General features: G+C 38.6%; 1 protein-coding gene across 2 annotated transcripts in view; it reads left to right on the top strand.

Moving 5' to 3' along the window:
* The window catches only part of Lhfpl1 (LHFPL tetraspan subfamily member 1), a 42989-nt gene extending 19381 nt beyond the window's left edge, over positions 1 to 23608 (top strand). For both annotated transcript variants that reach the window (XM_051179002.1, XM_051179003.1), the window contains one exon: positions 22957 to 23608. In XM_051179002.1, the coding sequence (XP_051034959.1) occupies positions 22957 to 23138 (182 nt within the window). In that variant the 3' untranslated portion in view covers positions 23139 to 23608. The remainder of the gene's footprint in view (positions 1 to 22956) is intronic.
* The last annotated feature ends 701 nt before the right edge of the window (positions 23609 to 24309 follow it).

Here is a 24309-nt window from a genome sequence, read left to right as displayed (position 1 = left end):
TTTACATTTCATGCATTATATTATAACCAGTGAGGACAGCAAACAGGAAATAGAGCATAGAGCTCTTAGTTAATAGAATCATGATTTAATTCAGGTCCACATATGTTTATTGCTGCACTATTTTCAATAGAGAAGAAAGGGAATTAACATAATATCCATTGACATAAGAATAAGCAGTGAGAATGAGGTACAAAATGAATAAGCAGATCAAAATGAAATAAAAAAAATCAAGAAAATATGGCATGGAAACACAATGGATTTTTTCAGTCCTGAACATAGAACAAAATTTTGACATTTTTCAGGAAAATGGATGGAACTAGAGATAATCAAACTTACAAAGACACATATCATATACTTCTCCCTTATGCAGAACCTAGATTTGAATTTACATGTGCTGCTATGACTATGTGAATAGAACATAAAACTAAGAAGAGGATTTTCATGGGGGAAAAGGAGGTCTAAAAGGAATGAACAAAGAGCAAAAAAAAAAAAAAAAAGATAATGGGTTGTAACCTGAAAGGAGGAAACAAAATGACTGGCAGGGAGAAGGAGGACTCACAGGAGTGGGGAGGGGGGGAGGAAGATAGTGGACGAGGATATTAAGTGCAAAGTATACTGACACATACACTTAAAAAATGTCCCAATGAAGTCTATTACTTTAAATAATAAATAAATAATAACACAAGGGGAAAACACTTCAACATATTTTTTTATATATCCTGCCCTAATAACATCTCCCAATGTCTCCAGCATAGGTAACTATTACCTACAATTTAAAGGTTATATATAATCAAAATGGTGATTGTACTGTAAACTTTATATTTATGACCATATTTTATTCTTCAGACAAGTCTGTGAGTTTGCTTTTATATACTAGTATTATTTTGAGAAAAAACCTTTTATATCCTTCCATCAAATAAAGGAAGAACTGGGTATCAGTTTTAATGAAGCATTAACTGCCTTTACAGTGCTTTGAAAATTCATCATATTTTTACACAGAATCATAGACTATTGGGAAAAAAAAGAGGTTTAGCTATTATTGCTTTGGGCTACTGTTTATTCTCCTTATCCTTTATATTAAATATTAGGACCTCTGACTTAGGAGGTGATTCAATGGATAATGTGCTTTCCATGCAAGCCTGAGATATTGGGAGTTCAGATCCATAGAACCCGTGTAAAAAGCTGGGCACACCCATGCACATGTGCAACTCCAGTATTATGGACAACACATAGAGCCAAACAGATCTTTAGAGCTCACTGGGCAGTAGTTTTAGCTAGTGGGTGAGCTCCAGATATAGTGTAGAAACATTGATTCAAGAAAAGTAAGATGGAGAATTCTTGAGGATACTCCAACTATTGACTTCTCAACACAATACATATTAGCACACATTTACACCCTCTACATGAATGCACCTTTCCATGTGCATACACCATAAACACACACACACACACACACACACACACACACACACACACACCGCACAACCTCAAAAGTCCTTCACTGCCATATATTTATAGATTGATTTCCTGTGTAGCACATAACACATAATTATTTGGTCTTCTTATTTGACCACCTGTTTTCCTTAATAGAATGGAAACTCTGTGATGGAAGAGACCTTAGCTTTTTTCATAATCAAATGATACTTTTTGCATGAACAAATCTTGTCTCACTTCTTCAATTTAAAGACAAGGGACAAGAGTCCCAGAAACTGATCACCGAGTCCAAGTTTCCTGACCTCACAAACTTGCATTCTCAGGCAAGGATCCAAATGTTTTGCCTTGTTCTTGAAGGGTCAAGGATTATTGTGGTGCCAAATTATAGTGTTTTCCCTGCTATGATGAGGGGGACAGTTTCGGTGAGAGAGACTAATAGAGCACATTCTTATTTCAATTGGGAAAAGATTAGGGAAGACCTCCTTAACAAAGTGTGATTTTTTTAAAGAAGGAAGCTGAGAGATTAGTAGTATTAACAGAGGAATTTCTGTAAGAAGAGAGTTCTACACACAGAAAAAGACAATATTCTATAACATGGGAATGACTTAGATGATGGAAGATCGGTATTGCTGAAGCTGAACAGACAACTGAAGGATTATGAGCAGCATTTTGACTTTACAAGGCTTTGTGTTTTATCCTACCTACAGTGGAAATCCATTTCCTGATTTTATGAAGAGAGAGATGATGGGATTTACAGCCTAGAAAAGTGGATCTGACAGAGTTGCACAGAATACTGCTGAAGGTAGTGGCAAGAGCGTCAGATGGGAGGATAGTCTTAGACTAGGTAGAAAAAAAATTTAAACATAGGCATCAGTTATCTGAATAAAGTAAACTGATTACAAATAGAGTTGTCCCTCATCAACATCAGTTGACATACCAGCATAGATGGAGGAAATCTCACAAGGCCCCACCCTAAGATGAAGAGCTACAGGCAATTAATAGCTGTTAAAAGAGGGAGAATCCATCTTCTTTCAGGATGAGCCTTCAGTCCCAAGTTCATATACATATGAACAATACTAAATGAATGGGAGGTTGCATTTATATATTATTTCATATATATGCACGTATCTATGCATGTCTACACATAAGTATGCATAAAACAATAATCTTTTAAAAGATCATGAACTTGATAGAGGAGTGTGTGCTGGAAGACTTAGAAGGAGGAGAGTGAGGGGGAGATGATGGAAATACTGAACCCAAATATGAAAATTTTTAAATGAAAAAATACAGTTGTCCCTTGCATCCTCAGGTTAGGTTTTGTATTTTTGGATTCAACCAACTATGGAAAATTAAATTTGATAAAAATTGCACTTGTACTACAAATACACATTTTGGTCATTTTTTTCTGTTAAAAATGCAATATAGTAACTGTTTACATAAAATTTACAATGTATTATATAAGCAATCTATAAGAAATAGACATAATGTGTATACATAATGAACTAATGCAACTAAAATTTCATTTTATATCAGGGAGTTGAACATCTGCAGATTTTGTCTGGGTCCCTAGACCCAATCTCTGATAGATAGTGAGGGACAGCTGTGCATTTAAACATGCTCATTCAATGTAGAATTTGTTAGGTTTGCCATAAGAGAAGACAAGAAGTGGGAAGACAAGAGGAGAAACAGCTGTGGTTGGAATAGCAAGAGGAAAAAGGGAAACTCACTTCAGATGTTTGTAAGACATCTCTGTGTAACCTAAATGCTAATGTCAAGCAAGTGGTCTAAACATCACTGAGAAATCCGATCTCAAGTTTAGAAATTGGGAGTTCCTAGCATATACATGATACACTTCTAAGGGTAAAGGATTGTGGTAATGATGACTATCACCTTGTGAAGGTGAGATTTACAAAGAGGTGAAAACTGTTTAGCTATGGAAAATGAGTACAAGGGAAAGTTAAGTTTAAGCCCTAGAAATTCCCAACACATAAAATTGGCAAATACTATCTCCCATGTGGCATTTACTATCCACATAACCACCCTTTACATCTTCCATCAATCTTCTAGGAAAGGATTATTAGTCTGTGTCTTAGATGATTTTAGTTGTTTTAGCAGATCACCCATTAGTGGGTAATGTATAAAGACAAAAGATTCAACTGAACATATCAAGACATGATGGAAAAGCAGAAAAGGAATTGGATATGTGCAGAAGGATCATGTATAGGTGCAAGGACTCAAAGGAGCAAAGATTACTCAATTATGACAGACTGCTTTTCTATGTAACTAGTCTGCTCTTGGAAGGTCTGCAATGGTCCTTTGAAACATTATTCATCCATTTATAGTGGTGGAGCTCTCATGACATGCTAAGTAAGTCTTATTTCCTAAAGGTTCCCTTACCTCAACACTGATCCTGGGGACTATGCTTCTAGCATGATTTTCTGGAAGTCAAACAGTACCCAGACCATAGCAACTGTATTGTTTGTGTGGGGTTTGCATATACTGTCATAACCATTGTGAGCTCTTTGTATTCATTCTCAGATGCTAGATCCTGAAGTCTCCCATCCCCTTTCCACAATGATTCCTAATTCTTGAAAAGGTGATGCAGGATAAATGGTCCACTTTTAGCTGAGATTGCTACAGGCTGTTATTCTGTGTGTGTGTTTTGGGGAGGTAGACATTAAATCCTATCACTAACCAAGGAGTCCCAGTAAGAACTTAAAGAATCTAAATGCTTCTAATGAAACATAGCTCTTTTGCATGACAAGACTGCTATTTTAACACTTAATTCTCAGGTAAGTTCAGTAACATCTATAGATGAATCATGTTACTATATATTCTCATAGTCTAACTGATACACCGCATTGGCTTGTGAAGACAGTGGGATTTACAGCAGGATCTGAAGATGACTTGAGATGGAAATAGGAGGGAAATAGAAAGAAATAGCTTATTTATTATGATATATTTTTACATACATTTTAAAATTTCTTAGGAAGGTGGTCATATGAAAGTATAAATAATACCACTTTGGTTTCCTTTTCATTACTTGTGTTTGTTTTAAAACCTCTTATGACAACAAAATTTTAGTAAACTTTCACAAACAATAAACAAGCAAGGAGCATGTATGCATAACTAATCATAACAATGCTATTGCTATAATGACGTAACCCTGGGACCTGAAGAGGTAAAGTGATTTATGTAAAGTTATTCATGAACTTAAAGGCACAACACTGACTAGAGTTTATTTTCTAATCCACTGTCCTGTATATACTAACATGGCTATTTTCCCTCTATATTGGTGAAGGCATATATTGAGACACTTGATAATTTGTTGTTTTTATGAATAGTTATCTGAAATATGAAAAGAACCCAGTTTTGCATCATGTCTCCCCGACTCTACTTTCAACTCAGTCTCCTGTCAATCTTTTAATATAATCAAAGAAAAAATAAACAACTAGAGGATTCTGGAAGAGATGTCCAGTGTAACGGACACTGGTTGGGAACTTTAAAATGCCTATGGATGAGATTTACACTCAAATTGTACTGAGAGACTTCATAAAAATGAGAGACATATAAATTTTTATGATCCACATGCTCTAATTTCATACAAACACAATTTGGAACTTACTCTGGTCTTTTGGAATATCTATTTATGCCTTTCTAAAAGGAAGTGATGGAGTGGATTTAGGGGTGGCTCTGATAAATAATTAGAGAATGTTTGTATAAGAACAGCCCTCCAAAGATTAAGCATGCTATTACAAGCTAGGTTATCACTTTAATAAGGATCAGGATAAACAAACAGGCTGAATAGGTGTTTTTCAGGGATTAATAACTTACAACCTAGACAGATGAACACCAGCAAGTTCCACCTGCCTCCTGCCAGCAAGAGAGTGTCCCCAGCTCCTCCTCAGACCTCCTCCCACAGGTCACTTCCGTCCATGGCTCCACCCCAATGGGTGTGCTCAGTGCCACAGAAGGAGACAAAGTGAATATCCCACTACAATATGTTTAGTGGTGTGTACATACAATTCCAGTACTTAGGCAGAAGGAATAGGAAGACTGTGAATTGCAGGTAATCATGAGTTGCAGAGGGAGACAATGTCTCAAAACTCAAACTAAACAAAGTAGAAAACAAAATCCTCCACACAAATGCAAAGGGAATGTCAAAACTTTTCATTTAAATTTGACATTGGCCCACAGCCTTTCCTGCCTTTAAGATTTTATCTTGGAATGTTTCCTATCCTACCAATGTGTGTGCCATTCCAATAGTCTCCTGTGTCTGCTCAATCTCACTCCATTGACTCTTACTCATAAATGCCTTTTGCTAAGCAGTTTAGGGAACTGATTTTCTTTCTCCACTTCTTCATTTAAAATGAAACAAATAATTAAAGATTTAAGGCACAAAATCTACAAACACTAACTATGAATTTACACTGAAGCATACAGTAGAATCTACCTTCCAGGTCAATCATTATAGTTATCAAAGCCTGGTAAAAGCAGATGACATTTTCTTAAGTGACTAATGGCTTCAAACTAGCTTCCTCACTGCACACTGTCAAGCTGCTCAATGGTGATCCAGCATCTGGGTGTTGAGGAAATTACTCATTCATTAAGACGAGGAAAGACAGGTGAAAGATCCAAACAACATCCTTTCCAAGTACAATGCCTTGCCCTACCTTTATTTTATCAATTAAATGAAAGCTGAGGAAAGTTATTTGCTGTTAATTGGACTCTTGCCATTAAACGAAGAGCTCATGGAATTGATTCCACAAAGATGAATGTCTAAAAAACTTTAATGCTAAGATAATATATTTATCCTTACCCCAAACTATCTCTCACCCAGGCTTGAATTGACATCAAAAGCAATAGGAAGCAGAGAAAAGGTCAGAACCTGTGAGGAAGAAGACTGAATATAGATTGCTCAAAGGTAGCAGTGTGACATTTTGGGGGGTGGGGTGGCTAGACAAATAGCTACGTGGTTAATAGATATTAGCTGTTCTTCCAGAAAACCCAGGTTTGATTCCTAGTACCTGCATGGTGGCTTACAACCATTCATGACTCCAGTTTTTCAGGGGATCCAATGCCCTCTTCTGGCCTTCATGGGTACCAGTCATAAATATATATGGGAAACAGGCAAGCGGGGAGCCAAAACACCCAAACACATTTAAAAAAAAAAAAAAAAAAGGGAATAGTTACTTTTAAGTGAGTGTGTTTTTAGCACAATAAATACAAAAATATATGATATAGGACAAATCATTCAATAATTGTGAACTTGTTACTATTTAGGTTTGTGACATTTATATGAAGTCATTTATGAAATACACTCGATACAGAATTTGGCATATAATTGTCTGTCAATAGTTGCTGCGTGATGTCATCATTATCAGTATACTGATGCCGATTTTAAAATGAAACTTGACTGGATTTAGATCACCTAGGAGACACATCTGTGGGGGGTGTTTCAAAGAAGTTGAACAGAGGGAGGAAATCTCTCTCTGAATATAGTAGAACAGTGAGTGCCACAGACTGGGGTTCTAGCCAGAATAAAACAGAACAAAGAACAAGCCAGATGAATAGCAGCATTCTTTCTTGTTTCTGTGTCCTGATCTACCTGGCTGTGCACAAAGTGCCTGCTGCCATGCCTTCACTGACACAAGGACTATATTCATTAAACAATGAACCAAAGACCTCTTTCTTCCTCTGTGGTCCTTAATCTCGTGTATTTGGCCACAGCAACAACAAAAGAATCGAATACGTCATGCTTTAGTTTTCAGAAAAAGAATCAATTATAAGACAGATATTATATATCTATAGGACTTCTTAAATTTTCTACTCATGAACCAATTTCCTGAAGAAATTTTCACACTGCCCACACTACTTTATATATAAAGCAGATATATAAGTCAAACTACTACTACTAAATAATAAATCAATTTATTTTAAAACAGTTCTGTTACATAATTTTACCATTTATTACAGACTGGAGCAAATTTGCATACTAATAAGGGATGTGCTTTTTTTACATAAAAAAGTTTTACCTGAATATTTAATATTAAAGGACTTGTAGCATCTTCCACCTTTTTCATTTGATTGGTATTTTGGTTTTATAATTATCAGTGCTTAGATTACAACTCCACATAAATATGTAGCACAAACTAGCAAAGTGTTAGCCGGGCAGTGGTAGAGCACGCCTTTGATCCCAGCACTAGGGAGGCAGATGCAGGCAGATGTCTGTGAGTTCAAGGCCAGCCTGGTCTACAAGAGCTAGTTCCAGGACAGGCTCCAAAGCCACAGAGAAACCCTGTGTGTGTTCAGGGCCATTTCAAAAGCTGCTGTGAATTCTGTTCTAATGCCAAGCCAAAATTCACTGACTTTTTATGAAACTCAATTCAGCAGCTTAAGCAGCAGTTTTTCCTTTTCTTTTTCTTGATACATCAAATTTTTATTCAAACCTTTTTTCATACAGTATATTCTGATGGGTCGTGGTTTGTCCTTCCTTATTTCATCCTGACTTCTCACTGTCGCACTCATGCATGCCTTCTTTCTCACGTCCTTTAGAAACAAACAGGCCAATAAACAAGAACAAACAAACCAGACTAAAGCAAACAAGCAGGAAAAATACCTAGAGAAACACATATGCATGTGGACACACATATGTACACACAAAAGCCATTAAAAAAATCAAAATCAGAAACTATAATAGATAAACAAAAGATGGGGAGGGCTTAAAAAATGCCCAAACAAAACATGAGATAAAACATCTCTAAAGATACCATTGAGTTTGTTTGGTGTTGGCTGGACATGTGATCTGGCCTTAAGAGTTGTTTGTGTACACAGTGAGATGCCATTGGAAAAAAACTGCTTTTTCCATTGTGAGTGGTTGTTGATTAAATAGCTTCTTGATTAGGGATGGGGTCTCATGTCCAATTCATTTCTGAATGCTGGGACCCCATTTGCCTTGGACTTGTGTAGACCCCATGCATGAAGCAGCAGTTATTTCTTTCTGATTTTACATATTGATCCCACTTCCCTCTCCACCCCATGCTCCCACCCCTCCCCCACATGTCCTTCCTATCCCGTGACCCATCCCCCACCCACTCCCCAGGGAGGGTGAGACCTTCCAGGAGAAATCATTACAATCTGTCATTTGGGGTAGGGCCCAAGCCCTCCCTTGTGCCTCTAGGCTAAGGAAGTAACCCTCCATGGGGAATGTGCTCCCTTCATGCATTAGGCATACATACTGGTTTCACTGTCAAAGGTCCCATAGACTGCTCAGGCTTTCTAACTGGAGACCCATGTTCAGGGGTTTTGGGTTAGTCCTATGCTGTTTTCCCAGCTATCAGTCTGGGGGTCCATGAGCTCCCTCTTGTTCAGGTCAGCTGTCTCTGTGGTTTTCTGCATCCTGGTCTTGACCTCTTTGCTCATCACTTCTCCCTCTCTGCAACTGGATTCCAGGAGTTTGGCTCAGTGTTAAGCTGTGGGTTTCTATAAAGCAGCAGTTTCTAAAATCAAACTTTACTAACACAGTGCAATCAATAGATACACTACTTTGATGGTTTCATGTTAAAGAAAAATGGCAAAAAAATACTAAATGATTTTGTTTTCCTTAATTAAACCACTGTTTCTGCAAGATCAGCAAACTTGGTTTTTATAGTAAATTCCCTGTGCTTTATAACATGCAACAGTACTGAAGCCAAACCCATGTTGTAGGCTGTGCTTATTGCCATCACATGGTGTGAGATGAGGACATGCACAGTGCTAATTGTACCATGTTGTAGATTCAGTACATGGCTGTACTGAAGTTGCACAATGCAGTTTGGGCAAAGTGGTGCCAGAAACACCTTGGGTTCATTGCATGTTTGATTTGGAATTAATTTGTGCTCAATGTGAATTCAGAAACTATTTGCTATTGCTAAGGTTTTCATTACCCTCTCATATTTTGTTACATGAACCATAGGATGATGACTAACAGCTTTAGAATCTGTGACCTATATAGCATGAAGAATGGATGTACAGGTTAAGTGTGCAAGACATTTGTTCAAATATGAGCCCTACCACTTAGTTGTGCAAGTCTGGGCATACTCCATAACTTCTTAGTACCTCAGTTAATGGAATTTGGTAACAGTATTTATCCTTGTAGGATTGTCGAGATGATAGATCGTAGTAATCATTAAATACAAAGCACAATGCTACATTAATGTACCTTACTAGTAGACAGTCAGCCCAGTTGTCAGAGAGTCCCTTTGGGGGCAATGCTCCAGACTTGGCTTTTGGGAAGGAGGGAAGCATGGAAGGACCCATCCAACTTGACAAAGGCTTGTCATAGAGGCTAACCAAAGGGCATGTGTGTGCTCCTTGCATATCCTTTCTCTGGCATTCATTTCCTTTGCTCTCTCCACATTTCCGTCCATTCTTGCCAGTTCAAAGCCTTTTATGGAGACTTGGGGTTTGAGCATTGTAGGTTCGGTTTCCAGGCATTTCCCGTTATCTTTCCTTTTTGTCTGTTTCCTTTTATGTGGACAGTCTGTTGTCTTGTGCTCACCAGAGCACAATCAGGCAGCTTAGCAACCATCTTCATGTCCACAGCGGGGCAGTAGAGTGTGGGAGAAAGGAGCCTCTAGCGGTACCTGCTTACTCTGCAATTTTGCTAAGCTTGCTTGAGCACATCACTTTCCCACTCTGAGATCTGGTTTCCCTGTTTGTATGTAGAGAGCTCTCTACTAGATGGGTGGATAGTCGTGTTACCAGCTCAAGCAATAAAGCCTGGCAGTGGGTATGAAGGTTTTAAGGATATATATATATATATATATATATATATATATATATATTCAGTTCCCTGTTGTGATTTGAATTCCATTAATCATAATTAATTTCATAATTGTCTTTTTTGTTCTCCCAGAGAAAAGTAGATTTTCAAGTGGTTTTAGCATACATATAACTATAGTAGGAGATGAATATGTTAATTTGTTTGACAAGTAATTATTTTATTACATATGCATCAAAATATCACGTTGTATATATCAAAACATCCAGCAAAAAAACCACAAATGTACTTAGGATAATAATCTTATAAATATGGATATTTCAAGGACACTGCTGGTAGCGGTCTGTGAGAGAGATGGTTTTAGCCAAGGGCATTGCCCAGAGCTACTATCCTTTGGGGTAGCAATAGCTGGAATTCTGACAGTCCTTGAAAATTTGGGGCTCGGACATTGCTGAAAAGTACACTGTTGTTTGCATTAAGGACCACAGAGGTGTGTCTCCATCCAGAGGAGGACCTGGGCTAAGCTGGAGGAGGCAGGAAGGAATCAATGTGTCATGGAACAACTTCATTCGACTACATATCTCTGGTGCCTAACAAAAGCTTACATCATGCAATGGCTGTATCCCTACCTTACTGTCTGGACCATAGATGACCCATTTCACTTGTTCAAGCCTATTTCTCTATAGGCAATGTGAGATGTCAATTACCTTCAGAAATGGTTCTGGTTATACTGTGGAGATGTGTACAGAGACTGTTTTGGAACAATATCCGTGTGAGTGAAGGGTGAAAATTAGAAAGTTAATCTGTTAGATCTTCTCTGTGAGCATCTTCTAGATTCAAAATAATGAGACATTTGAAGTAATGACACTCTACACATCCCAGGGAACATGAGGCTATTTTGGTTTTGACTAGGAAAAGTAACAATGGTGCTTATAAACAGTTTTCTCCTTCCTGAAATAGTCTGTGTGATAAAGGGTGTTCAGCCCTGAATTAGTTCCTTGTTACACTTCCAGTTCTGCAACTCCAGAGGAAGAGAAGGCTCTTACAAAGGCCTGAAGGGCAGATCCTTTTGGCCTTATTTCCTGTTGACTTACTGAGGGCCTCCTAGGCACAGTAAGAGGAACAGAGATCTATGAGCTGGTTGTCTATGCATCACACAACCACACGATGGCAGTAAAGCAAGGCAAATTCATCTTGTTTAGCACTTAACTTCGGGTCTTCACTTTAGAGAATGTGAATTAGAGATTCTTTGCTTCCATTCCCTGCCCTGGAGTTGCTTCTGTGAGCAATTTCCACTTCCTCTCTCACCTTTATTGAGTCTTAGTCTTTTCCCTTCTACTGTAGATTGATACTTTATCTGAAGCCCTTGTTTAAAAGCAAAACCTCAGATTCTATTTTTAAGAGTAGATGTTAGCACGGCAGCATCCAAGTCACAGGACTTTGACAGTGAGGAAGGAGTGAGATAATGTAAAAAATATGTGCAGCATAGGGCCCACACCCTGCAAATGAGAACGGCAGTGGGTATGCCTGTGATTATTGTTGGTATAGGTCAGACTAATCCAGCAGTTTGATTATAAAGTGAAGCGGGTTGCCAAGGAGAAAAGCAATCTCTACCACAACTCTAGGAGCAATTCCCTGCTGAAGTTATAGTTACAGGCGGAAAAGGATATATTAGGGCTATATCATATGATTTCTTGTGAATAGTTGTCACTAAACCTCGTCTAAGTGAATTGTAAGAAATGGTTAAAAAGATAAAAGTGTATCTTACAAATGAAAGGCACACACAGAGCACCAAGAACAGGGTAAATTCTAAGTAAATTGTGGATTCTTTCCCACATTTTTAAAAATAGGCTAATGATATACCGTACTTCATGCCTCAGTGGATTCCACTGGACTCTTCCCCAAGGATATGGGTGCAAGGATCTGTAGAGAAGCCTAGAAGTCTCCATCTTAAGGTTCTCTCAAGTATTTGTATGGACTGTGACTGAGAAAGAGCAGAGCTTCAAAGTGCTCGTGCTAGGCTCGGCACTAGATGTTGTATTTGCTTGTTTGTTTTTATGTGCCATCATAGTTGACCCCCCTCAGCTTTGCTGTAAAGTAAGTAGTGCCACTTCTATTTTCCCCGCAAGGAAGGGAAGCTCAAAAAGGCTACATGACTTGTGCCTGAGGATCCAGTTTCGAGGGGGCAGGACATGCTTTCAAGTGCAGTTCCTTGTAATGGTCATGCCAGTGTGTTCTCCCTGAACCACACTGGCTCTCCAGGTCCAAACCTGCATAATCCCAGTCACTATACCTCCTGACTAAGTGGGGAACTGAGAGGGTCACTTGTCTCTCTGTTAATTCCTGCTTATAGAATAGTATTCTTGCCTACAGCTGTGTCATAGTGAATTAGTAAAACTCAGAAAACAGGATTAACTGGGATAGTGGGTGGAAATGATAGTGGGAAACACTATACTCATACTGGATGGTACAATTTGAGGAGTTTGTTATTACTGAGGGGTTTGAAGGTTATGTACCTATATCTTTTAGGTGATGAAGTCTGGATAGAAATGGCTAATGCTTAAAGCTGACGTTGACGATAAAGGTCTCAGTAAATTGCTTGAAGGAGGATTCCCTCATTCTTGATTTCTGGGATAGGTCTGGTTTCTGGGTTTGGCCCTTTAGCATTCTTGGTATTTAAGGATGTATCAAAAATAGAGATAATGTTTAATTATAACTTTCACATTCACTATATATAAAATATTAAACAAATTGTTTTAAAATGCAGAATACAAAGAGCTTGTAGTTTGTTTTGGGAGAAAAACTATGTAGGCATATAACAAATACTGATGATGATGTCCACCCAAATACATGACATCAACAGCAGTAAATGTGACAATGCTAAGGCACGCAAAGAGAACTCTAAAAACTTGTTTTGGTTCTCTTAATATACAATCTGACTTAGCTTACTGGAGACATCTCCCCCCAGCTCCATCTCTTTATTCCTCTTCCTCTTTTTCTCCTATGTCTTTAGATTCCTAAAGATCCTCCATACAAGTGATATTTATGAAATGCACATCTAATGCCTCTCTACTTCTTTACCAATTGTACCTTCCACATCAGTTTCAGGATGGAGTTCAGACTCCATAAGAAGACCAGCATGGACCATGACTTTTATTCCATTCACACTATCTTCTTCTCTTGCCTAGCTAGCCTGAAAACACCATGTCCCTTTAAACTGCATTAGCTCCCCCATCTGTATCCTTGTATGACTCTGCATCACAGCATTTGCCATATTAGGAGAACATTTCCTCTTACTACTCACTGGTTTTGATCTTACCTATGTAAAAACCCGTTTAAAGAGCTTACCACAGTGTGTGTGAAAGTATTTGACCAATATTAATGACTTCTGTTTCAGTTACTGGTGGGTGCTGAGAAAGTTCAAGTGGATGCAAGCAGAGGGCTATTGAGCAGATATAAGAGGAGAGGGACCAATTGCTTGGAAGCCAAGTGTCCTAGAGAGCTCATGCTGAATGAAAGCAGTCCAATATTTGCTTAGATGGTTTTTGACTTCTCTCCTTAGGGAGGATGTCCAATGCTTTTCTAAGAAGCTGCCTTAGGTAGAATTAATGAGCTGTACAAAGGGCAAAATGATGATACCGGCAATTTTTAAGGGGTAGGGGTTAAGTTTGAAGAAAGACGGAGAAACATAGTTTAAATTGGTCTGAGGCATGCCTCTTTCCCATGAAGAAAAAGATGAGCAGAGACCACACAAAGCTGATAACTATATAAGAAATAAAATAAAAGGAAATGCAGGTTGGCAAGGGAGATTTCAATAGGAATCAATTTGCTTGGCTGAAATGTGTGTCTGGGAGAGGAAAATCATACAAATGAGGACATTTCTTTTGTTCATGAGCATTTGGCTTCAGGTCTGGTCTTTTTTCCCCTTCAAAGCATTGGGATTGTGAGCCCAGAATATCTTAGTCCCTAGCAGATCTGTTTAGGTTAAAGTTAGTACTATCAGCAATAATTTGCTTACCTAAACAACTGAAATTTTCTGTGTTTTTTTTCCTCTGCCAAAGGAGCTTGGCAGAATCCTGGAATATTCACTGGGTTCTGGGCCTCTAATCTGGGCTGCTAGTGACATGCATACCTGGTTTGGAGTGTGAGTAAAGAGATGTTTTCATAGTCTTGGCTGTCTTTTTTACTGGGGGAGGGGCTGTGGTGGGAGGGGTAAGAAGTTTGGCAATTGTTCTTGAATTCATTGACTGAATTCTCTCTGAAGATTAGTCATCTATGTTTGCTCAAACCTAGTAGAGAAAGTTCTCTGTTCATTTAGTGTTGGCGCCATTGAAAAATATTCTTGTGTTGCTTCCCATGGAAAGCATAAATGTCTGAAATCTAAAGTCATCATGGGACAAATGAGACCACTAGCTTCTTCCAAAACTCCACTGTTTCTATTGCCATAAGACACAGGCCTGTGTGGCAAAAGTATGTCAATTTAGCAAATTCCAAACCTTTGTCTTTCCCATGTCCACTTTACACACCAAAGAGCAGCTCGGAAGAGAGGTTGTGACTGAGTGTCATAAATTTAGGTGGGCCTCAGTGACAGGAAGAGCAGTTAGCTTTCCTAAGCCGAATTTGCTTTGGAAAAAATAATGTTCTCATTAGGAAGAGGCCTGGTATAGGGCTCAGTTTTCCCTTCTTTGTCCTCATGTACCATGGTCATGGCGTTCTAACCCTCTTCTATTTGCCTCATGTACACACTTTCTACTCTTTGATCCCTTTCAAGTCCTTCTTCTCACTTTCTACTTCATTGACGTCTGTGAGATGTCTGGGGATCTGTTTGTAGGAAGAGTCTTTCCCTTGGGATCCGTATCAACAGACCAGTTTGACATGGGGAACACTGTTAAAGCTACCCGAGTTGGCTGACAAACAAAATTCTCTAGTTATGTTTCCCCCTCTTTATACTGGAGACGAGAGTGAAGAAGATATGTGACTTTTATTGTAGAGCTTTTTCCACGCTTTTTTGTTCATCTCAGGTTGAACCATAATCTCTTCCATTTCCTAGTCTTTTTAGGATATCAAATGGGGGGGGGGAAGATGTCAATTTTGTTCTCTACGTTCTCCCTGAAACACTTCCTCATTCTACTGATGCCAAGAAGCCTTACAATTTTGACTTCATCTTTTTTGTTTTCTTTAATTTTCTTTTGATTTTTTTGGGACAAGGTCTTACTATGTAGCTTTGACTGGGCTGGAACTCCATAATGAGGCTGGCTTCAAATTAAGAGAGCTGTCGGCCTCTGCTGCCCCACTGTGGAGATTAAAGGTATGTGCCATCACACAAAGCTGAGTTTCCTCTGTACAGAAACACACACTGCTTTTTACATTTCTGAATTATTCTCATTCTCCACACAGCTTTTTTCCTTTGTGTCTTATTCTGTAGCTTCAATCTCTATTACAATCTTATCCTTCTTGCCAGTCTCTCTGGTACCAGACTGATACCCAGGACACTTTATCACTGATGCATGGTCACAATCATAGTTTATCCTAAAGTAGTCATCCTCAGAATCAATGTGCACAGCTTGACTCTTAGTAACACTTACGTTAAGTCAAACTTTTGTCTGAAAGTTTCATATATCTCATAGCCCCGGTCAGCTTGTAAGATGTTAGTGGTTGTTATGTGCTTGCAGTGTTCCTCCTTCTGTAGCTATTCTTCCACACTTTCCAGGACTTGAAATAGCATCAGATAATTTTCTGCAAGAGTAGACACAGAAAACTCAAAAGACAGACTTATCTTGCACGATGTTTATGTCTGTCACCATCACCACTCTTACCTTCTCCCTCTAAGGGCACCTGTGGCCTTCTGAATATGACCCCTTGAAGGAGCAGACTTTCTCTCGTATTCTGTCCTCGTATTCTGTCTGATGCTCATACCACTAATCCACAATATCCATTGCCAAACCACAATACCCATTGCTAGTCCGTAGTACCCAACTGCTAAACCAAAGTATCCACTGCTAATCTATAATATCCACTGCTAATCCATAGGACCTACTGCTAATCTACAATACCCACTGCTAACCTATATTACCTACTAGTAATTAAATGCACCCATTGCTAATCTATAGCACCCACTGCTAATCCGAAGTACCACTGCTAATCCACAGTATCCACTGCTAAAATATACCACCTAGTGCCAATTCAGAGTATCCACTGGGGGATATAGCTCAGGAGTAAAGTATTTGACTGTAGAGTATCCATCACTAATCCATAGTACCCACTGCTAATCCACAATCCCACTGCTAATCTACAGTACCCACTGCTAATTCTCAGTACAAGCATTAGTTGGAGGCTCACTTCTCTCAGTGGCTCGTCATAACTCCTTGGGCTCTGTCAGGCATCATTCTCCTAAAGAGTATAGTACTAGGGCTTTACAGAAGATGACCAGTTTGAGTGGCATACATACACTGCCTTTCCCTGTCCCCCTCCCTTTCCTAGTAGACAGCGATAACTCAATGCTGAATCAAAGGAAACAGTCTCAAACTCCAATCCAAATTGATTTGCAACTTGGAATAAAAGCAACATGTCTTGATTTAAATGTCAGGCCCACTGCTGAGTGATGATTTAATAACTTCGATGAGGGATTCTGTCACAGCAAATTCAACACTGGAATAGAATGACTCAGAAAGGGTGTTAGAACTGATGCAGGAGCACACAAAAAGGAACAGACTTATCTTAGTGCTCATCAAGAAATTTTGCATAAAGCTAATTTGCAGTAAGAGCCTATTCTCTTCCCCTATCCTGCCACCCAAGCTTCCTCTTCGCAGACACCCATGTACGGATGTGCAGAAAATCTCTAGGTGTGATGCCGACTCACTAGAGTTATTTTCTGAGGATACAGGCCCTGGAACAAGTTTAGAACAGAGGTTCAGAGGCAGCACATTTGATTCAAGGGCAAGGAACAGTAAGCGTCATTGTTTCTCAAGAGATTTTAAAAACTAATCCAGTTCCATTGTACCATCCTTAGGGAGCTACTTAATTACTTTCCCCCATCTTAATGTAGAGTTTAGACCCAGTAGATTTAAAAGATGTTCTCATAGGTCTAAAGTCTCCTAGTTCCAAGGAAATTGGTAATTTTCCCTTAATACCTTTAGAAATGTATTTGTCTGATGTTTCCCAGCTTTGCTCCTCAGTCAAGACAGAACTAAGCATAGCTATTCATTACTGAGAACATCTCATCTTGTTGGGTTATTCCGTCAGTTATCAAGATGCATTTGGAAGAAAATTTAAATAGTGAATATAGGTGAGGGTTCTTCAGTCTTGATAACACTGATATTTTGGTTAGACCATTTTTATCATAGGGAATGGATCTGTGTATTATTAGATGTGTGTGTACAGTGTGCTAGACTATAGGTTAATGGTTAGTCTCTGAAGTTCCCACATACTTTCAGTCTTTCACATATAGTTTTAAGGTTCCTATGCTCTATGCTCTGAACATAATGGGTGTCAAAGGGAAGCAACACTCTTCTCCCCCACTTATATTTGTAAATATATATGTGTGCATGTGTAAACATATATTTACAAATATATAAAAATACATTTATGTATGTATATACTTGTAGATGTATGTATATTTATGTGCATATAATTTTGAAACTGAAGCAGGGCAAGTAAAATGTTATTACACACAACTAACCGGAAAAAACCAGAGCGGTACATTGATTAGAATAATTGCTCTCTAAACATCCCTGTTATAAACAAAATAATTTTTTACCTTAAAATATAAATATAAAATGTAATTGAGAAAGTTTGTTCTACAAAATAATCCTTCAGTTAAAAACACCCACCACCACCACTACCACCACCACCACCAACAAAAACAGTCTAATGTTCCACACTGCTTGTGAGAAAGGTCAGAGCTATCATATATCTTAATGTGGATTCGGCTCATCTTATTAGTTACTTTTGCCTTACTCTAACCAAGGTACATTACACACAAAAAAAGTTCAGGGAATAAACGTTTACTTTGTCCCACAGATTCAGTCCATTATATTGCAAAAGTAGAGTTCCCATGCCTATGACCATTGTTCACTTGTCAAGACCTAGAAATCAGGCAGAACAGGCAGAAACTATGTGTGATACCTTCAAAATCCCACCACTGATGACAATTTTGACAGCCAGTTCTTACCTCCTAACATCTGCACATTCTTCAAAATAGCACCATAATTCGGGGACCACACACAACCAAGCCTGTGAAGGATAATACAAATTTAATCCATAGCAGCGTGCTATTGGCAGTTTTACCCTATTTCTGAAAGGTAAACTACTTCTAAACATATTGTATTCTTTCTCACTCATGAAACCTTGTTCTCTCTGCCTACTTCCCACTAGATGTAGGAAACAGAAATAGAAGGATCTCTAAACCTTTCAAATTGACATACTCCAGGTTCAATGGCAAGTGATTAAGGAAGAGACCTATGTTGACTTCTGGCCTTCATACTTACCACAAGTGGAGGGGTACTGGGGCTACAAAAAAACAAAACAAGAAAACAAACAAACAAACAAACCAAAAAACCAAATGACCTAATGGATTGCTTCTTCCTATCATGTTAATTTGTATCTCCCAACTTTTTTCTCCTGGTATAACTGGATGGCATCTATTGAACTTAAAATCAGGCCTTTCCTCAACATCTTACCTCTGAGACTTTTAAGTTGGCCAAGGCATTGCCTTCCTGAAACTCACTTGAACAGACCTAAGTATGATATCTGTGAGAATTAAGTAAAATTGCAGTATTCAAAATATTGAACTACTAAGACTGATGGTACATGCCTATGATCAAGTACTTGGGTGATGAATGGAGGAGTATTGCAAGTCTGAGGTAAGCCTAATCTACACAAAGGATTTGAAGCCAGCATGGGCAACAAAGAGGTACCATGTCTTTAAAAAAGTTTATACATAGTCTCTACTAGATAAATATTTGTTAACAGAATATGAGTGTCAATATTACATCCAATAAAAGGGTTTAGGAATTGATGACTGTCTGGTGAACGTCCTTAAAAATGGTTAGAAGTGAAGAATGGCATCCTGTTGGTAATGCTCCCTGTTTCTTCATTATTTTTGTGTCTGACTCTTCTATCATTGTCCGAGCACCTACTGGAGTGAATGGCAATGATTACCAAAACAGAAATATATATTGTTCTCTCTCTCTCTCTCTCTCTCTCTCTCTCTCTCTCTCTCTTCATGTTGGAGCCATTTTGGAGATAGTTGCAGTCTTGTTTCTAAGGAGGCAAATCTATCAAAACCGTGCCCTATCAAAACAGGGAGCCTTGAGGAGGGTAGTGGGGCATGTGAACAAATTAGAATAAGGTATAACGATGCATATGTATGAACATACCATAATAAAGCCAATTATTTTGTATGATAACGTCTTAGTTTTAGACAACTTTAAAAAGAAAGCATTTAGACCTTCCCTGATAATGAAACAGATGACTAACTCATCTGCCATCATAGAGCCCTCATCTAGTAGCAGATGGAAACAGAAGCAGACACCCACAGTTAAACACTGATTCAAACTTCTGGAATCCAGTTGCTGAGAGGGAGGAGTGATAAGAAAATGGGGACAAGATCAGGCTACAGAAACCCACAGAGACAGCTGACCTGAACAAGGGGCAGATAATGAATCCCCAGACTGATAACTGGGAAACCAGCATTGGACTGACTCAGACCCCTGAACATGGGTCTTAGTTAGAAAGCCTGGGCAGTCTAAGGGACCTCTGACAGTGGAACCAGGATGTATCCCTTGTGCATAAAAGGACTTTGGGAGCACATTCCCCATGGAAGGATACTCCCTTAGCCTAGAGGCAGGAGGGAGGCCCTAGTCCCTACTCCAAATGACTTGACAGATTTTGCTGATCCCTCCTGGAGGGCATCACCCTCCCAGTTGTGTGGGGGGATGGGATGGGAGGGGTTGGGGGAAATGGGAAGGAGTGTGAACTAGGATCAATATGTAAAATAAGAAAAAAATAATAAAAAGAGAAAACATTTAATGTGGAATGATTCTCCATGGTTAGATTCCATGACCATTTCAGTGGGAAGTGTGGGCTTAATCAGCCAGACATGATTCTGGAGCAGTAGGTGAGAACTTACTGTAGGTATGAAGCATGGGAATTAATTGAGAATGACATTGGCTTTTGAAACCTCAAAGCTCCACCACCAGTGACACACACCCTCCAACAAGGTCAAACTTCCTAATTCTTCCCCAAAAGTTCCACTAAAACTACAAACCAAACATTTAAATATATGAACATATTGGGGCCAGGTCATTAAAACCATAATAGCCAATTTAGAGTAGCAGTTTTAAAAAGTGTTTAAAAGTCCTTTCTCATCTCTCTGATAACATTGATAATCTAACTTTCACTATTATTTTGGCTTGGCCCATAGGAGTTCAGGAAAAGTTCCATGATTTACTTGGTCGATTGGCAAAGTACTACTCCTTGGAATGCCTGACATTCAGGATAGGAGATAAGGGGATGGTTATTCAACAACAATATAAAGGAAAGTTGGTAGTATGACATCCTCTTGTGAGGAACTTTGACTTAGGTAGATCAGAAAAGCTTCTAGGCGTAATGAGATTTTATGAATTACAGAGCATTGAAGAAACAAAAATGTGGTAGGAAGTGTATGTATACATACAGATTCATGTGAAGGAAGCATTTTAGGTCAAAGGAACACAATGTGCATAGGCTTTATAGTAAAAGGGCCATGGAACATTCAAGACATCAATAGAATATTACTTTGGGTTTTCAATGGCAGTTGAAAATTTAGATGAGAGTGTTTTATGTGTGAAAATGTGTGAAAGTGTACCAAGCTCCAAAATTCTGTTTGAGTAGATCTGACATAGTGAAATTATAGTCACTGTGGTAAAAACACTGGCATCATCAGCAAAAGGTTTCCTTCCAATATTTCCTCCAACAGAAGTAGCTATGTATGAGATATACAGATGGATTCATAGTTTTTTATTGGTTGGAAAAACTTGGGCCTTCAATGAATCAAGGAAGGCTTCCAGTAGGTGGCAACTCCTGAAAAGTGTTTTGTGTAAGATAAGGATCATTGTAGAAGAGGAGAGAAGGTGGTATTTTTCGCAGAAGAGATGGCATGAGCAATTGAGCAATGTCTTAGTTAGGGTTTATATTGTGATAGAACACAATGATCAAAAAGCAAGTTGGGGTAAAAAGGGTTTATTTGGCTTATATTTCCATATACATGTTCATCACAGAAGGAAGTCAGGACAGGAACTCAAAATGGCAGGATCCTGGATGCAGAAGTCATGGAAGGGTGCTGCTTACTAGTTTGCTTTCCCTGACTTGCTCAGCCTACTTTCTCATAGAAGCTATTGTTCAACTTTAGGCTTGTAAGTACAAATTGTTGTAAACATCAGTATTGGCATCTTTGACTTGATTTAATCAAAGTAGCTTTCTGCAAGACTGTAGGCCTAAAGATCACTGCCTATTTCTCTCCTCAGGACCTCATCACAAATTTGTATTATTAGGCACCTACCACCATCTGTAGAGTCCTACTTGCTCAAGCACTTCATTTTAGCAGTTAGTCATTCTAATAACTCATTAAATAATAGCTCTTTCTCTGGGCATTAATATTTCCTGAAAGACTTTTACTAAAAGCATAGATCTGTCAAACAAGGTGACCTACTTTTATAAAATGGCAGGAGGAGAGATAGATGTGTTTAAGCATGTGACATTTTTTTTCTTACCTTTCAAATGAAAACTACTCCATTTTAAACTTAACTTTGATTATAATGTGTACTTTCTAATAAGCACTAAAAGGTTACCTTAAAATAGAGACCTATAGTAAGAAAGAAGGGACTTGATTTTGTCTGTCTCATCTCCTGGTGATTCAGAACAAGGAGCTTTTAGAGAAGCACATATATGTTAATATATATCTGTGGTTAAAGATGTTGTACTTGTGAAACGTAATTAAGAATGGTGCATAGTTTAACTACCATGTTCTAGCTGTGCAAGTGTTCACAGCATGTGCCCTGTCTACCACATCATTTATACGATAACAAGAGTAGCTGGGTCATGAGGTTGCTGTGATGATCAATGTGGTATATGTGTAAAGTACTTAGTATAATGTTTGATATTCTATTAGCTTTCTCCTATTATCATTGTAATTAGTATTGCAGCAATGTTACCTCAAGCACTAGTCACTCCAATGTTCCTACTCTAATAGGAAATACAGTTTTATACAGTCTTGCTAAGTCATGGACCAGCAAGCAACCATGGAGGAAAGGAAGAAACAGAAAGCTTACATCACTATTTTCTGTTTTTAATTTAACCATAGTATCCCAAAGGATGTGTCAATAACATACTTTTATTAGGGGAAAAGCTCATGGGGTCCCACTCCTAGACAAAGAACTACAGGGAACTAAGGGATGTTGAGGGATGTTGAGAGTAGGGCAGAAATAGTCTTCCCCTATGGAGCAATCCCATAGTTGGTTACCTAATTCCAAGTGGTCATCCCTGAAATCACACACACACACACACACACACACACACACACACACACACCAGAAGAAATGAGGAAAAAGTCCAGGAAAGAGGGAGCAAGTCGAGCTTGCAAGAAAGGAAAGGTAATAGAGGGAAATTATGTAATGGCATTTTAATTAAAAATGTACTTTCAGAGGTTATGTTTACAGTGAATTACCAAAAATGATATATGAGAAGAAAAACCAACCTTTATGCTTCTATCCCTGTTTCCACAGGAACTTGTAGACTTGGCTGGGCCTATTACTGTGCTGGGGGCGGAGCTGCTGCAGCCATGTTGATCTGTACCTGGCTCTCTTGCTTTGCTGGAAGAAATCCGAAGCCAGTCATGTTGGTGGAGAGCATCATGAGGAATACCAATTCTTATGCCATGGAACTTGATCACTGCCTCAAACCTTAAGCCTTAAAACAGAATTTACTTCCCACTTACTTTAAACCTTAGATGCTATTCAAGAGCAGTTCTATCCAGAGGTACTAGGAGATGCACTAATCTGGTTCCCATCCATTCTTATGCATGGTTCTCCCTCGAATATTTATTGTTACCCACTATCTCGAGTATTACTATGCAAAACTTTTGTGACTTTCTCAGGCCTACACTTCATCCTATTTTCCTCTCTCCTCATGCATGAGAAAGCTTGGTGGAAGGGTAACTTCTAGTGGGGAAAACACTAATCATGTTTGCTTGCATATAGTCTGGGGCACATTTAGAATGGTCATAGGATTTAATTTTCTAATCTTTCTGGGCAATTGGTATCAAAATATAATGGCAAGTGTTTCCCAATCCCTTCTAGATATGGAAATGTTGTTCATTGTATGTTTGGAGTAAAGTCTAACATTTGTGAGGTGTTCAATAAATATGCAATCATAGCAGTCATGGCAAGGATGTTTTTGCTGTACTCTCCTTGAAAATTTTACCTGAGTTTATTATGTGACTAGGAAGTCTGCAATGATATTTGTCTCAGTAATCATGTATAGTGTGATAGAAGCTGCTTTTCCTGCTTTATGACTGCTCTTCAAATCATCTTGCTGCCATCTGGGATGAGTTAGATATGAAGGGATACAGCCATGATGTCACCTAGAGCTGAAGTATTTTTAGGCCTGGCTTCTACCCCATCTGTGATCAAGGCTGATGTATGGTGTAGAATTTGGTCTCTCCCAGGGGGAAGTTATTCTCACCCCTTCCTTCAGCTAATTAAGGCCAGTGTTATTATTCCCTAACTCCACATTTAAGAACTAGGGAGGGACTGCAATTCAAAAGGCCAACTCATCTGTTTCTATTCCTAAACATTCCACCATGGATTTGGTCTATCTAGAGGGGAAAATCTAAAAAAGCTGCCCTGATTAATTGTAGAACATCCCATAAAGAGTCAGAGTTATTATACTTGCTTATGTATATATCTGAATTCAAGCATGCACTCCATTCATAGTCACTCATAATTAACTCATTTAGTCATTCATTTAGGAAGAATTTCTTAAATATTTGACATTCTGTACCAAGCAGTAAGCTTAAATGATGAAAACAGTTTCTCAGCCTAAAATGAATAGTGATAAGTTATCAACAGGCATGTCAA

Source organism: Phodopus roborovskii, unplaced genomic scaffold, assembly GCF_943737965.1.
Source record: "Phodopus roborovskii unplaced genomic scaffold, PHOROB, whole genome shotgun sequence".
NCBI classification, from domain to species: domain Eukaryota; kingdom Metazoa; phylum Chordata; class Mammalia; order Rodentia; family Cricetidae; genus Phodopus; species Phodopus roborovskii.
The sequence above is the reverse complement of the archived record's forward strand: the minus strand, read 5'-3'. Positions and strand labels throughout refer to the sequence as shown.